The sequence below is a fragment of the Ochotona princeps genome, chromosome 5 (genome assembly GCF_030435755.1).
Source record: "Ochotona princeps isolate mOchPri1 chromosome 5, mOchPri1.hap1, whole genome shotgun sequence".
Classification (NCBI taxonomy): domain Eukaryota; kingdom Metazoa; phylum Chordata; class Mammalia; order Lagomorpha; family Ochotonidae; genus Ochotona; species Ochotona princeps.
This window is the reverse complement of record NC_080836.1, coordinates 91097625-91113845: the sequence shown is the minus strand read 5'-3', so window position 1 is coordinate 91113845 and position 16221 is coordinate 91097625. Positions and strand designations below refer to the sequence as shown.

The 16221-nt window shown below is 55.5% G+C and overlaps 1 protein-coding gene and 1 pseudogene across 1 annotated transcript; both read right to left on the bottom strand.

Annotated features, from left to right (window-relative positions):
- Positions 1-3011: 3011 nt before the first annotated feature.
- SLC11A1 (solute carrier family 11 member 1) lies at positions 3012-10021 on the bottom strand. The gene is made up of 15 exons (XM_004577232.2): positions 9857-10021; positions 9344-9468; positions 8589-8711; positions 8215-8334; positions 7443-7549; positions 7126-7196; positions 6785-6852; positions 6482-6637; positions 5799-5957; positions 4952-5041; positions 4692-4811; positions 4147-4296; positions 3771-3844; positions 3266-3419; positions 3012-3141 (listed from the first exon to the last, which is right to left on the bottom strand). The coding sequence occupies exons 1-15, from the start codon at positions 9858-9860 to the stop codon at positions 3025-3027; spliced, it is 1638 nt and encodes a 545-aa protein (XP_004577289.2). The 5' UTR covers positions 9861-10021; the 3' UTR covers positions 3012-3024.
- A 528-nt stretch (positions 10022-10549) lies between these two features.
- LOC101531700 (large ribosomal subunit protein P2-like) lies at positions 10550-14875 on the bottom strand (annotated as a pseudogene).
- Positions 14876-16221: the final 1346 nt, after the last annotated feature.

The window sequence follows — 16221 nt, the reverse complement described above, 5'->3', positions numbered from 1 at the left end:
CGCGCCGAGCGCCGCCGGCCAGGGCCCGCCCAGAATGCCCACGCCGGGGAGTGCCCGAGGGCGGCTCATCCCCGCCTGCGCGCATTCCTAAGACCTGCCTATCCTCGATTTGCTCATCTGGGAAATGGGTGCAATGCTAACTGATCTGCAGAAAGGGTGTAATGACTGCAGGGGCCACCTCTTAGGGTCGTCCTGGATGGGCAGCGGTTCTCCGCTGGATCCCAACTCCCTAGTGCCCTGTGGCAGGCCCCCGACCCCGTCTCAGAGATGTGAACAGCCCAACTCCCTTCCTGGGGATGCTTCCGCACACTTGCCTGACCGCTCCATCTCGCGCCCCGCACGCCCACCCCGCGTGTCCACGCCACAGCGCGGTCCCTCGGGAGGAGCCGAGCCCTCCCCGACTCGGGGACCTCAAACCCGTTGTCCCCTTCCTTGCAGTTCGCTGCGTAGCCTCGCCCGCCGCAGGTGAGGGGGCTGTGGGGCCCAGGCTGCGTGCCCAGGGGCAGAGATACCCTCCCCCAACACTTGCTCTGGTAACTCGCGCCCCACCCGGGGCTGCGGAGGCGGTGTCCCCACCTCACGTCCTCCCAGCGCCCCTCTGGCGGTGTGGAAGCCCCCTGCGGTGCGCGCCGCGGGGTCTGGAGGGCTTTTCTAAGCGTTTGCTTTTCTAGACCTGACTGTGCCCGCGATTTAAAAACTACAACCGGCGTCACACCCGCAAACAAGCTTCGGGCGCTTCCTTCGTAGCCCCACCCGCGCGCGGGTCGCCAGGGCGGGAGCGTCCGGTCGCGTCGGGCAGCAGGGTGCGAGTGCCCCGCGCGTCCGTCCAGCCGTCCCGGGCCGAGGGGAGCCGGCCTGCTCAGGGAGTGGACGGGGACGGGAAGTGAAGGGCCTTCATGACTCCCACCTCTGCCTGCGTCCCTTCTTGTCCTGAGGACGGACCCTCTCTCCGCCCAGGCAACGGGCACCCCGGAGGATTGCAGCTGGCGCCCTCCCTCCACCTGGACCAGGAGCCTGACTCCCAAGAGAAAATGAATGGCGAGGTGCTGACTGGTCTCGCACCTGGCCACTGGCCTGGGCAGACTGGGCACCTTTGTGCCCCTTGGCTTCTCCCTCCATCCCCGGGACGGTGAGCCGCTTAGGCGAGGACCGGACACTAGGGCTGGGCTGGGTTGCCGAGCCCAGCACCCGCCATAGCCGGCCAGGCCACTTTGGAGCCCCAAGTCTCCTCCAGTTTATTGCGCCCCAAGTCTCTCCCAGGTCCATCCGAGTTAGGGCGCTCCCTGCCGGCAGGCCCAGGCTGGCTGGTGCGTCGGGAGGGGTGGGGCAGGGGGTGAGGCTCTGCGGGGCCAAGTGCCCACCCCTAGCTGCTCAGCCCTTCCCTCCCCCAGCTGCTGCACCCACGCAGTTTATCGGCTCCACCCGTCTGCATCCTCAGGAAAAAGTCGTGGTGGTGTCGAGGCCCCGGGGAGGGGAGGTGAGGACGAGACTCCGCAGTGGTTCCTGGGGCACCTGCCTCGGTTGGCCCATTTGTCAAGTAGGGCTGCTGCCAGGGAGGTTACGGGGGTCACTCCACTCCCACCCCAAGGCCCGCACCCGGAATGGACCCTGAGAGAAGAGGTGGGGGCTGATGCTCAGCCAGAGACCCGGGTGTGTGGCACCCAGGATCAAGGCTACTGCCATGGCCCCTTGGGGCTTCCCTGACCTTTAGCCCGTGTCACCCCCCATCCCTTTAGTTGTCCTGGGTGACCCCTTTTTCCCCAAGCTCTGGGCTGGTGGACACAAAGGCGCAGCCCCCGTCTGGGGCATCCCCTGTCTTGGGATCCCCTGTCTTGGGGGTTCCCCATTCAGCTGCTTCTGCTCTTTCCGCGTAAGAGGGACCCCCTGCTCCTGCGACATTCCTACCCAAGTGCGCCCACGCCAAACTGCTATGCAGCGCCTTGTGAGCCACTTGGCTGGCCTCCCCTGCCTGGCACAGGGACTGGCGCCCAATTCATGCCAAATAAACTGACCAAAAGGGGCGCAGGGAGGGGGAGAAAGCTGGGGAAGGGTGGGAAGACATCTCCTCTTCACCTAGCAGCGCCCGTCCATCCTGGCCCCTCCCCTTCAACACCCACGGGGCCGTCCTCTCCTGGGGGAAGGGGATGAGCCGCCCCTGCCCCCAAACACCCCGTCCGGCTACCCTGGCTGGCCCAGCTGTGTTCCCGAGCTGTCTCTTGGCGGGCCCCACTCGCCTCGTTGCCCTTTTAAGAAAGAGAAAATTCTTTTCATAAACAACCGCCTTGACCGGAGCGCAGAGCGGGCCGTCGGCCTGGCGGGATCTCTGGGAAATCGGGGCTACTTCCAGGCGCGGCTCGCGCCCGGGGTGCCCTTCGGGGCCAGGCCGGCCGTCCCCTCCTCAAGGCAGCTCTGGGCCGGGGTCCGAGGGGCCGCGGCGCCCGGAGGAGGGGCTGAGGGGAGCCTGGAAACGGCCTAGGGAGCGTCGGTAAAGTTCAGCCCCGCCCTGAGGCGAAAGGGGTGCCCGGCTGTCCCCCGCGGCGAGGGAGGTTGGGGTTCCAGGCCCACGCAGCTTCCGCGGGCTCGCCTGGGCAAACTCTCCCGTGGGCCGGAAAGGACTGAGGCTGGGACGCCGCCCGCCCCTAGGGGGAGCCGGGGGCCAGCGCACCGCAGCGCCTGGGAGTCCCGGTCGCCAGGTCCCAGGGGAGGCAGCGAGTGACTGGGCGCCTGGAGCAGAGAACCAACCCAACGGTTTGAGTAGGGCGAGGCTTCTGCAGATTCCTTGCCTGTGGGCGTCGGTCAGACGTCTGAAGTGCCAGTTAGACGTAAATACCTTTGAGGGTTATTTTGTTTTGACGCTCCAGGTACCGGGTACTGTGTCACAAGGCTTTGTATCCCAGGTTGTGCCCATTTCACAGATGAGGACACTGAGACCTAGCGCAGGCTCCCAGGACTTAAGTTGGCTGTCCAGAAGGCCAGCCGAGGCCCCTCCGTCCGTAACCCTCCCACCCCTGCTCTCATGAGGGTTCATCCAGAGGCGGCCCGGTTCCCCAGCCGCTCCTCCTCCTGGAGTCGGTAGAGGAAGCGCTGGTGGGAGCTGTGGGCCAGGAACATTGCTCCCTGGGCGAGGCAGCAAGTCCAGACCTAGGCGATGGAGGGGCAGCGGTGAGTCAGGGACCTGGGGGGATGCCACAATGTGTTCTCCTTGCCCTCCCCCCATGCCATCCGTGGCCTCCCCATCTCCAAGGCCACCCCCAGCAGACTGTACCAGGTAAGTGGTGAGGCCGAGATAGGTCACAGCCAGCAGAGCCACAAGGCCCCAGTAAGCAGGGTGAGGGAGCTTGGACAGGTATGTGAACACGAAGTAGAGATTGATGGCGTAGATCAGCGCTATGATGCCGAAGCTCAGAGCCTTGCTCAGTCTGGGGATTGGAGGGGTGGCTCAGGAGTGGCCTCTGCACCTCCTCCTCCCTCCCCACCTCCTCAGGGCCCAGAGCTGGAGGCCAGTAGGGAAGAGTACACCAAGCCCCCTCTGTTCAGGCTTGGCACTGGGGGAATTTGGTCAGGACAGAATCAAGGTGAGAGAGAGGCTGCAGAGAGAACCGCCCCCCAGCTGAATTCCAGGCCCCGCTGCCCCCCAGGAGCCAGCTGGGTGAGCCCGGAGCAGGAGTCCTGGGTCTCGTTCAGCCATGGTGGATCCCTCTGGGTCATGGAGTTAAGGCAAGGGTCAAGTGTGGCAAGGGGAACCTGTGCCTGGCATGGGAAAGACTCACCGGCCATTGGCAAACTCATGCATGAGGGCAGGCATGCTGGTGAAGGTGAGAACGGGCAGGACAGCAAAGGGCAGCTGGGGAGAGCCAGGGAGAGTGGGGGGGGCTTGCACCTGCTCCCAGGGAGGGTGAGGATGGACCCCATCCCCATCCTCTGCCTGCCTGGGAGCCTGTCTCAAGGCCTCTCAAGGCCATGAAGCTACAAAGCCCAAGAAGGCATGCGAATGCTTAACTTCATGCCTCAGTCTTCCCCCCTATAAACAGGGGTGGGGGGAATGGCCATTGCTGCCCGCTGGGGTGCCTCTGAGGGGGATTCTGCGAGGCTGGTAGCTAAGGACAGAGCTTGGCGGGCACCCAGTGCACTCCAGCCAGGCCTCACCAGCAGGCTCTGCAGCACGTTGAGCAGGTCATTGAGGCCAGAGAGATCCTGCAGGTCCCGGAAGATGGCCACGAGCACAGTGGGCAGGATGGCGCAGGAACGGGTGAGGAGCACGCGGGCAAATCGAGACCACCGCAATTTCAGGAAGCCCTGGATGAGAAGTGAGGGGTGGGGTGGGCCGTGTGCAGAGGTGGAACCCTTCTGTGGTCCCACAGCCCTGGATTCATACCGGGGGCCACCACTGCTTTTGTACCTGTGAAATGGGGCGATTCCTGTCCCTACTTAGTGGAGAGAGGGAGAAGTGTGTGTGTGTGTGTCTGGACGGGGACCCTCGCACAGCTGGTGGCTGAAGACTAAGCAGGTCTTGAGGCCGAGACTCCTGGCTTCGTGCTGGCCTGCAACTGCCCAGAGCCGCCTCACTTGCCTCAATTTTCCCAGCTGGGAAATGGGGTTGGAATTCACGAAAGGGCCCCCCCCCAACCGTTTCTCTCCCTTCTCCTCCCCAGAGTTGTGTCCTCAGTCTGCAGGCCTATCCCGAGCCCCACCTCCATCACGAACTGTCCAGCGTAGGTGCTGGTCATGGTGGAGCTCTGCCCGGCTGCCAGGAGACCCACAGCCCAGATGTAGAGGGCTGCGGGGCCGAAGATGCATCCCAGGATGACACCCTGGTGGGGGTGGGGCGTGGTCACTCGCAGCCCCGCCCTCTAGCTCGATCCCCGCCGCTGGAGGGCGTCGTTGAGATCCATCCCACCCCTGGTATGTGTGATCACTCGTGGCCCCGATCCCTGCCTGGCTACTGGCTTACTCCTCGGTAAATGTCCACGGAGGCTGTGTCGTTGTTCTGCGGGAAGACTTTGGCGTAGGCATGGAGGCTGCTTTTGGCACACAAGTTGTGCTGCAGGTACCAGGGTGGTGGGAAGGAGAGGTGAAGCTCACAGTACAGTCTGGGAAAAGCAGACCCCATGCCCTGACCCATGGCGCCATCTGGGTCCAAAGTTGGGGTGTTTGCTTTGCTGGGAGTTCCACGCGAGAGCTGGGTTTCCCGCCTTTTGTTGGCTTTGTTGAGCTGCATCTCCACAGAGGGAGAAGAGGCTGGGGCCACACCACTCCCTTCCCCCTCCGGCATACCTCAGGGATTCAGCAACACCCCCCAACACTTCCTACAGACATCCCTTCCTCAGGGCCCTGTGCAGCTCAAAACGAGATCCAGAGAGTTAGGGCTGTGACTTAAGTCACACAGTGAGGCAATTACTTGTACCTAGGTACCCTCTTTGTTCTTCCCACGTGGGCGCACACATACGCACATACACACCCCTGCACCTGCCTTTAGAAGCACAAAGCAGGAAGACACATAGGTTCCAGGGAGCCAGGAGGAGTAAGCTGGCTACTCTCAGTCAGCACAAATGCCACATCCTCCAAGAAGGCTTTCCCATATTCTTCACACATTTCCAGGTGTCCTTTCTCACCAGGGGTTGTAGTACCTTTTCACCCCCACCCCAGGGCCCTGACTACTGCATGCCGGGACTCCAGGACCTCCCGCAGGGGCCAGCAAGAGCTCCGTGCTGGCTGACACTCAGAGGAGCGTGGGCACGTGTGGGATCCTGTGGGGGTGGGGGTGTGTGCACAGGTGAGCTGGGCGGGGGTGGTCTCACCGCAGCCTGGTTGCTCTGCTGGTAGAAGGCCTGCCCAAAGACAGCCATGACAAAGAGGTTGATGATGAAGGAGACACTGAGAGCGAAGGTGGCCTCTGTCAGGAAGTACATGTTGGCTTCCCGGATGGTCACAAGGCTGGTCCGGTCTATCTCCCGGGACTGTAAAGGTCATAGGTCGGGGTGGTATGGTGGGAGGGCAGGAGGCCAAAGCTTCTGCAGAGTTACCACCGTGCCCCCCACCCTCACACTTAATGAATTGCCTGTAATCAATCCCAGCTCTTTTTGAAAATCCCTACAAGGCGGTCAGGCCTTGGTCAGCGCCATCCTCACCCCCGCAGGCTGGGGGGACCTCCTCAGTGCCCAGAGAAGGAGAGAACACTGCCATGCTGGAGCACCCCGTTCCTCAGCCCTGCCATGCTGGAGCTCCCTGCCCCTCAGCCCTGCCATGTCACACACCCCAACCCCCTTCACCACCTTCTCTCTGCTGGAACAGTTTCTGTCCCAAGGTCGATGCACTGGCCATCCCGCAGCTTACAATATCCTGACCTGAAATCCTTTATCTGTTCTGCTCCTTGGCTCTCAACTCCCATTACTCCAGGCTGAGGGTAGGCCCCGCGAGGCCAAGGGCTGGGAGGCAGGGTTGCACTGCTCCCTGGGAGGGGACATCCCTCCCTTGTGCTCACCTTGACAAGGGCCGAGTGCAGATAGATGTTGTGGGGCATGATGATGGCGCCCATGATGGCCACAGCCTGCAGCAGCTCGGGCTGGCTGCACCCAGAGCATGAAGGCAGGAACAGGCCGCGAAGAAGTGCCCCCTGCTCTGGCTGCGCCACCACATACTACAAGGGAGGAATGCTGTCAGGGGCAGGGGTTGCCGGGGGGTCTGCCCTCCAGCAGCAGGCGGGTATGGGTAGGAGGGCACAGTGGGACGGGAGAGAAGAGAGACCTTAGGAGGCAAAGGGAGGGGTGCAGTTCTGGCTTCTCACCTCATACCCAAAGGTCAAGGCCATGATGGTAATGAGGAGTCCGAAAAAAGCTTCCAGCTTCCGCAGTCCTGGGGGAAAGGAGGAGACAGAGAGGGACAGGCCAAAATCCCTATAACACCAGCCTCCAACTCCAATATGAGGCTCTAGGCTCTGGGTGCAGGCCAAGTGCATGATAGATCTATCCCAGGTTGTGGATGAGGAAACCTACATCTAAATGGCTTGGTGAGTCCACACAGCTAGAAGAGGGATGTAGAGACACCCGGGGCGGTGTGAAGTCGTAGCTCTGGTTGGTATTCCCTCCCCTGCACCTGCCAGTACTGGAAAGTGAGGAATATACTTACCATAGTTATCCAGGAAGAGGAAAAAGAAGGTGTCCACGATGGTGATGAGGACGCCACCCCAGAGTGGAATTCTGGAACCAGAGAGCCCGGCTCAGCCTAGCCCAGTCTGGTCCAGGCACCAGAGCCCTCATGCCCTCTGCGCGCTAGATGGACACTGTGGGATCAGGCCTTGGCCAGCAGAGGCCCCAGGGACTTTAGCCACATGGCTCTGCCTCTCTAGCAGCAGCTCACATCTGAGGGGATGAACAGCACCAATCGGATACAGAGGATCACAAGTTCCCTTGGGGAGTAAGCGGGGAATGGGGGGGAGTCAGTACCGTCCGGCTGAGAGCAGACTGAGCGCGATGGCCGTGCCAATGACCTCCTGCATGTCGGAGCCCACGATGGCTAGCTCGATAGTCAGCCAGAGCAGGATCCGGGGCACCTAGTTGGGGAGGAGTGTGGGTTGTCTGCTGGCTCAGGGCTCCCCCTCCCCAGCCTTGCCATCCCTAGCTCTAGCCTAGGCTGATCTAGAAGTGTGAGACCTACATGTGTAGCAGAGCCTGGATAGTGTAGGAAATGCTTAGCCTGGGCTCCTGGGTGGGTGCTCATTTGCACAGCAGGTGCATCATTTTGGAGTGCTGGCCAGTGAGGGATGGATCCTGAGCGGGAGCCAGGTTGCAGCGCTGTGTCTGATCTTAGAGTTAGCATCGCCTCCCCTTGCTCCTTCAGCCCTCCTAACAGCTTCATTGCTTAATCCTCACATGAAATAGCTCAGAAGTATCTAGAGCTGTCATCTCCGTTATCCTAACTGGACACCAGTGGCAGTCAGTTACCACCATAAGCTGGTACCTCCCTCTGTTTTGGTTTGGTTTGGTTTTTGCTTGGCTAAGTAATTTCCATCACTTTTCATTTCCCTTTGTGTCCCTCTCAGTCGGTGAACTATAGCTTTGAACCTCAGTCTTTTCATCAGTCAAATGAAATTGTGTTAGTCCTAGAGGGGATGAAATGTGTTTACTGGATCATAGAGTCATGGAGGCTTCAAGCAATTGCAGTACCTGCTGCTGCTTCTGGTCCAACCCTGCCCTCCCTACAGTCTGCCCTGCTCACCTTAGGGTAGTATAGGTGGCAGATCTCACCCAGGTCCTTTCCTGTTACCACACCTAGCCGGGCGGCCAGTCGCTGGCACAGCAAGCCCAACACGGTGGCCCAGAGCAGGACCCAGAGCAGCTGTGACAAGGCAGGGAGAAAGGCTGTCAGCCAGAGGGGCCTGAGGCCACCCTGGGGACCTAGGCACATGCTGGGGAGAGGGTGGAGGAGATGCCACATGACCCTGGAGAGTCTTTGCTAGCCCATTTGAACTTTCACCCCTGCTCTCAGGAGCATACCACCATGGGGAAACATGGCAGACTGGGGTGTCCACCCACTTGATTTGGGCACCTCCTTCCCCAGGCAACCCCCCATATAGGCCCTGATTTGGTCACTTTGAATCCGGCCACGGCGCCAGCCTGGAGGTCTGACTCAATGTTGCCTGGGTCCAGGAAAGCGATGCTCATGAGGAAGCCAGGCCCGGTGAAGACCCACAGCTTCCGCAGGCTGAATGTGCCCTAGAGGAAAGGGAAGGAGAGGGACTTGGGTAGAATGGTGGCGGGTGGCAGTGGTCTGTCCTTAGTCAACCCAGGATGGGCCCAGGGGCTGGAGGAGTCAGCTGGATTCGCTGAGTCACAGGGGATCTGTCACCCTCAGCAGCCTGAACTTGACCTGCCCACTGCTGTGGTCCTCAAGGCTCCCAAAAGGAAGCAGGGGTCTCCCAGGGCTGAGCCCAGCTGGGACAGTCTCTCACTCCCCTTCTCAGATCACAGGCCCCCTTCTTTCTGCTTCCTTCTGGGACCCCAGCCTAGCAATCTGTAGAACATCCTGAAAGGAGCCCTCTGGAGCCTTCCCTTTGATCACAGTGAATGCTTGAGGTTCCAAGTGCAGTTCAGTTCAGGTCCCTTGCTGTTCCCTGGAAAACTCAGTTCTAGACAGACACCTAACTCCCCTGCTAAGTGCTGGGGGCAGAAGCAGGTGGGGGCAGTTGCCACTGGCTGTTGCTGTTGTTCGCAGCCCAAATGGACTGGCACGGTTGCCGGGAAAGCCCCTCTTCCAGTCTGTGAGGGCCCAGAATATCCTGTCCACACAGAGCACCCCCTCCCTTTCCCCACCCCATGCCTGCTTCAGAAGCTTCCAGAATTCTCACCAGTTCCACATCAGGGATGGGGATCTTTTCACTCAGGGGGGTCCCTCCAGGAGGTAACTGTGCTGGCCCTGGGCTTGGCAAGCTGGAGATGGAGCCATAACTTGCCTTTGGGGAATCCTTGTTACCTGCACAGGGTCCCCAGAGGTGTGGTGAATGCCTTGCCTCTTTCCCATGGCCCAGGGTTCAAGGCACCTATTCCAGTCCCCCACCTCCTCCTGGCAAAGCAGGGAAGAAATCACGGTCGCCAGTCCCAACCTTGGCTTCATTACCTCCCACCGCTGAGCAGATGTTTCAGAGGTTGAGGACAGCGGCTCTCACCTCTTGGGGAATGTAAGAGAGGCTCTGGGCAGGACACGCTGAAGCCACCATATCTGTTCTTTTGCCTCCTCCAGCAGACCAGCAGGCTCCCAAGGCTCCCATCCCCAAGACCAGATACATGCAAGCTACTCCCCGCAGAGTTGTCAAGAGCCAATCCCCAGCATTCCAGGTCCTTTCCCATGAGCTGGTACTCACCCATCGTGGGTTCACAGGATCCCAGGCCTCTCTCGCCAAGATGGAGTGCTGAGACGAGTGAGAGTACGAGGGAACCCACAGTCCTCACCCCTCCTCAGCTGGCCACCTGTGACCCGCATCACTGACATTCGCATATTCATAGCTCAGGCTATTGGGAAACACTTGCTGAAGGCAGAAGTGGGTAGCTGCTGCGGAAGTATCCGGGCACCCACAGCGTGTGTGTTTCTGGCACCCTGAGTTTGGGGCTTCCTCAGCTAGCTCTGATTTCCTGTCTGGATCGTATGACCCCACCCCATGCGTGTTCAGGAGCAGGCAGTTCTCTTCTACCCAGACACCCAAGGTCACTGGTTGGTCTAATGGGAGGAAGTGAGTCCCCAAGGGCTTCCCAGGCCTCAGATACCTATTGGAGACTCCAAGGAAGACTTCCCCAGCACTGGCACAAGGACACAGCCCTCAGGCCAAGGGCACCCTCAGGAAGGAAGGGCCATGGACTGCTCTGTCCCCAAGTGGGCTACTGAGTCACTGGGGATTCTCAGTAGACCCTCTCTTCTCTGGGACTTTGCTCCTTCCACAACTTCAGTGGGCCATGTAATCAAATCAGGCTTCCAGGCTATATGCAATCCATCATAGACCAAAATGCAGTAATGTTTTATGTGACTGTACATGCTATTTCAAAAAAAAAAATTTTTTTTTTTACGTAAAAGGCTTTATTGGGGGGTTGCAGGATCTGGTCAACAGACCAAACCCCATGTCATTGTCCAACTCCTCTGACTCTTCTCCTGCTTCTTCTGCTCCACCACTGTAGGGGCCATCGCAGCAGCTGGCTCCACCGCACCTGGGGCAGCAGACTCGGCCACAGTCCCACCTCTTTGTACACTGTCCAGTTTGCCGATACCCTGAGCAACCACGTCCTCAATGTTCCTGCCTTTTAGCTCGCCGAGAACCTTATTGAACCAGTCATCATCTGCCTTGATGCCCACACTGTCCAGGATCTTTGTGATGTCCTTGGCACTGGGCAAGGCATTGCCACCAAGGGCAGCCAGCAGGTAGGAGGCAATGTAGTGTATAGTGGTGGCAGTGGCATTTGTGGTGGAAAGGAAGCTTTTTTAAATTAAAAAAAAAAATGTGGTCAGCATTGTGGCGTAATCTGTTAAGCTGCTGCCTGAGATGCCTGTATCTCATATGGGGACCAGTGCAAATGCCAGCTGCTCCACTTCTAATCCAGCTCCCTGTAGTGTACCTGGGAAAGCAGCAGAAGATTGGCCAGGTGCTTGAAACCCTGCCATCAACATGGGAGATCCGAAAGAAGTTCCTAGCTCATGGCTTCAGCCTGGCACAGCCTTGGCCATTGCAGCCAGATGGAGTAAAACAGCAGATGAAAGATCTCCTTCTCTATGTGTCTCTATATCTCTGCCTATATTTATTTATTTGAAAGGTAGCATTACACAGGAACAAGAGAGACTTTCTGCTCTCTGGCTTACTGCCCAGATGGCTGCAACAGCCAGGGCTGGGCCAAGTTGAATTCAGAAGCCTAGAACTGCATCCAGGGCTCGCATGGCGGTGCAGGGGCCTCAACACTTGGACCATCTTCTGTCTTTCCAAGAGCATAGTAGAAAGCTGCATTGGAAGTGGAGCAGTGGGGACTTGAACCTGTGCTCCTAGGGAATGGCATCTCAGACAATGGCTTAACATGCTGTACATTTTTTAAGATTTATTTATTTTTTTTAAAGAATTATTTATTTTATTACAAAGTCAGATATACAGAGAGGAGGAGAGACAGAGAGGAAGATCTTCCGTCCGATGATTCACTCCCCAAGTGAGCCGCAACGGCCGGTGTGCGCCAATCCGAAGCCGGGAACCTGGAACCTCCCCCGGGTCTCCCACGCGGGTGCAGGGTCCCAATGCATCGGGCCATCCTCCACTGCTTTCCCAGGCCACAAGCAGAGAGCTGGATGGGAAGTGGAGCTGCCGGGATTAGAACTGGCGCCCATATGGGATCCCGGGGCATTCAAGGCGAGGACTTTTAGCCACTAGGCCACGCCGCCAGGCCCAAGACTTATTTGTTTTTATTGGAGAGGCAGATCAGAGGACCTGGGGAGTTGCTTGTTATGAAAAACCTACATGGGTTGCATCAGAAGTATTCAGAGAAGGAAGCAGAGTTAGTTCCTTTTAAGAAGATTGTCAGTCCCAGATTTGGCATGATTTACCCCCATGCTGAGTCAAAAACTTGGGGCAGTGCTTGGTAGCCCTGCGTTATGGAAACAGTCAATTTCCTGGTTCGTCACTGATGAGGAAGACTAGTGGTGTGGGAAAAGGGTGAATGAAGGGCCTATAGAAGAAACAGCAGTATCATGGGTTGCCACTGTGCCATCCTGTTGCCCAAGGCACTGTCACCTTCTCTGCCCCTGCTTCTGCATCACTGCTTTGGGCTCATGTGGCGATGACTGAGGCTGTGTTTAGGCTGACTTCCTCTTTTCATCATTTCCTACTTGGGAACTTGGTGAATAATTGAGAGCCACTGATTAATCCCCAGTGTAGACAACCTCCAGCTTAAAGAGGAAGGTAGTACAGTGTAATGGCTGGCACCATGGTGCCAAGTAGGTATTGGAGAGCAAGGAGAGTTCTAGAAATCTACATGGGATTCCCCTGGCATACAGGTATGTTGCTGAACATTCCATCCAGAGTCACAGGGAAATCCCAAAAGTCTTATTTCATGCAATATGGATTGCAGGCTTGCATGTAAATAAACTGCCAAGGTTTCAGGACACGCACACTAGAAGAAATTCTTAGAATCTAGGGCTAGATAGTGAATGCTCAGACTGGATGCTGAAGTGGGTGATCCACAAAGGGAAAACTCATAAATCAAACCTCAAAACCAAATAACGTTTACTCTGTAAAAGAGTCTTTTGCTTTTAAAATATATCTATTTATGATTTATTTCTTTGTATTGGAAAGGCAGATTTACAGAGAGAAGGAGAAAGATTTTCTGTCTGCTGGTTCACTCCCCAAGTGGCCACAATGTCCAGGAGCCAAGAGTTTCTTCGGGGTCTCCCACATGGATGCAGGGTCCTGGGGCTTTAGGCCATCTTCTTATGCCTTCTCAGGCCAGGATGGGAAGTGGATCAGCCAGGAAACAAATTGGCATCCTAATGGGATACCTGTGCTTGAAAGGCCAGGTTTTTGTTTTTTTTTTTTTTTTGAAAAGTGAGGATTAGCTAATCAAGCCATTGCACTGGGCCTGAAAGAGTCTTTTAAGAGGATGAAAAGACAGGAAACAAACTTGGAGAAAATATTTACAAGCCAATTATCTGACAAAGGACTAGGATTCAGAAACACAAATCTCTTAAAACCAAATAGCTTAAAAAATTCTATGAGAAATGGGCAAAAATCATGAACAGAAATCTCACTAACAAAGATGAATAAATGGCGAATAACCCCATGAAAAGGTGTTCACTGGGCCTGCGATCTAGACACAGTAGCTAAATCCTCACCTTGCAAGTGCTGGGATCCCGTATGGGCATTGATTTGTGTCCCAGCTGCACGGCGTCCCTTCCAGCTCCCTCCCTGCTTGTGGCCTGGGAAAGCAATAGAGGAAAGGCTTTTGAAGAAGCTCCTGGCTCCTGGCTTCAGATCAGCTCAGCTCAGCTCCAGCCATTAAGGCCACTTGGGGAGGGAACCAGCAGACATAATATCTTTCTCTCTATCTCTTCTTCTTTCTGTAAATCTGCCCTTCCAATAAAAATACTTTTTAAAAAAGGTGTTCACTCTCATTAGAAAGATATTAGGCAAATAGAAATGAAAATTATACTTAGCTTTTGATAATAACTTAGCAGAATGAAAAAAATTAAAAAAAATAGTGACAACATAAAATGTTGGCAAGGATATGGAGAAACTAGATTACTATCAGGCTCACAGTTTGCAAATGTGTTTAGAAATCAAACATGGTGGGCCTGGCACAGCAGCCTAGCAGCTGAAGTCCTTGCCTTGCATGCCCAGGATCCCATATGCCCAGTTTTAATCCCAGCAGCCCTACTTCCCATCAGCTCCCTGCTTGCGGCCTAGGAAAGCAATCAAGGACGGTCCAAATCCTGGGAGACCTGGAAGAGGCTCCTGGCTCCTGGTTCCAGATTGGCTTTGCTCTGACCGTTGTGGCCACTTGGGGAGTAAATCATCAGACAGAAGATCTTCCTCTCTGTCTCTCCTTCTCTCTATATGTCTGACTTTCCAATTAAAAAAAAAAAAAAAAAACTTAAAAATAATCAAACATGGAGTTGCCGTTAGATAACTACATACCCAGGCATTCTTTCCAGAATGATGATTGTATTCACACCACAATCTGTATGCCAGTGTTGACAGCAGCTTTATTTATAGTTGCCAAAACTGGAAACAACCCAGACGTTCTTCGACAGGTGAATGGCTCAGTTGCGTGCACTACACCCATCCCCAGAGCACATTCCTGGGCATCTATCCCAGAGAAACGAAAACCCATAACTACACCAAAGCCTCAGAGTGAATATTTAGAGCAGCTCTATTCTGGAAGAGTCCAAACTGGGAATTATCTCAGATGGCCATCAACAGGCAAGTGGCTGAACAAACTGCAGTACATACCTACTGTGGAGTTGGTGGCAGAGCCTGGGGGGACAGGGAGGGTTGCTGCAGGATCAGGGTAGGGTGGGAAGGAGCTGGCTGTTCTGCAGGACACGAGGGAAAAGTACCAGTTGACCACTGTCCTCTCATTATAAATGAAGGAGACGTCCCTCCCCACAACAAGCTGACAGATAAAATACCCTACTAGGCTTGGTTTTCTGCAGGCCTACGGGAGAAACTTCAAGAGGAAACACCTGGACTGCTTCATCAGGTCTCCCAAATTCCCCAGGAAGTGCCGGAAGGGGAGAGGCAGAAGACCACGGGTGCCAAGAACAAGTCCAAGTTTGAAGATAACAGAATGAGATGAACTCACCGTGCCAGAAAGATGGCAAATTCTTTTCCTCCAAAGGTGACCAAAGAGGATCCCAGCATTTCAATAAGAACACCCACTGTAGAGGCTAGACTGCCACTTCCAATGCCAGCATCCCAGATTGTAGTGTCAACTGGAGTCCCTTGCTACTGGCTTGTAATCCAGCTCCCTGCTGATGCTAATAGCCCTGGAACGGAAGTGGCTTCCGCCCCTGTCCCTCACACAAGAGGCCCAGCTTGAGTCCCTGACTTCAGCCTGCCTGACATTTGGAGAGTGAACCAGCAGAGGAAAGATGTCTGTCTCTCCCCACCCCCATCTCTCCACTTTTCAAAAACAAAAAGATCTTTGGATTCAAGTTCAACTCAATGTTAGCTTTACTATAAAAGCTGTACAGATTTTTGTTGAGCTGATAAGATTCTACTTTTCTTTCATATGATTTATCTGAAAAACAGAGCGATAAAGGGCTTCAATCTACTGGTTTGCTCCCCAAATGGCCACAATAGCTAGGGTTGAACCAGTCTGAAGCCAAAAGCCAAGAGCTTCGTTTGGGTCTCCCATACAGGTGACAGGAACCCAAGTATTTGAACCATCATTCACTGGCTTTCCAGGCTCATTAGCAGGAACCTGGATCAGAAGTGGAGCAACTGGTACTTGACCCAGCACTCCAATTGAAGATTCAAGTGTAGTTTCAAGTGTAGACTTAACCTGTATCACCACAATACTGGTCCCACTGATGAGAAAATAGCTTTTTATTTATTTTATTTTTTAAAAGATTTATTTATTTTTATTGCAAAGACAAAGAGAGGAGAGATACAGAGAAAGATCTTCCATCTGCTGATTCACTTGCCAAGTGGCCTCAATCCTCACTTGGAAGGTGAGGATTTAGCCACTGAGTCTTCATGCCAGCCTCAAAAAATCATTAAAAAAAAAAAAAAAAGTGGGCCCGGAGCAGTAGCCTAGTGGTTAAAGTCACTGCCTTACATGAACTGGGATACTATATGGGCCAGTTCTAGTCCCAGCAGCCCTATTGCCCATCCAACTCCATGCTTACGGCCTGGGAAAGCAGTTGAGGATGGCCCAAAGCCTTGGGACCTGCTCCCGTGTGGGAGACCTGGAAGAAACAACTGGCTCCTGGCTTTGGATGGGTTCAGCTCCGGCTGTTGCAGCCACTTGCGGAGTGAATTAGCAGGTGGAAGATCTTTCTCTCTGTCTCTCCTTCTCTCTGTATATCTGACTTTCCAATAAAAACAAATAAATTATTTTTAAAAGCAGGCTTTTTTTGAGAGGCTTGTGGCCTGGGAAAGCAGTCAAGGATGGCCCAAAGCCTTAGGACCCTGCACCTGCGTGGGAGACCCGGATGAAGCTTCTGGCTCCTAGCTTTGGATGGGCTCAGCGCCAGCCATTGCAG

Bases quoted from the DNA above. Each gene is read 5' to 3' on its own strand.
- SLC11A1 (XM_004577232.2), bottom strand. The intron at 8,335-8,588 runs GTGACCAAATCA...GCCTTGTCACAG, and splicing joins GCGCCGTGGCCGGATTCAAA to CTGCTCTGGGTCCTGCTCTG. The intron at 6,853-7,125 runs GTAAGTATATTC...CCTTTCCCCCAG, and splicing joins CCTCTTCCTGGATAACTATG to GACTGCGGAAGCTGGAAGCT.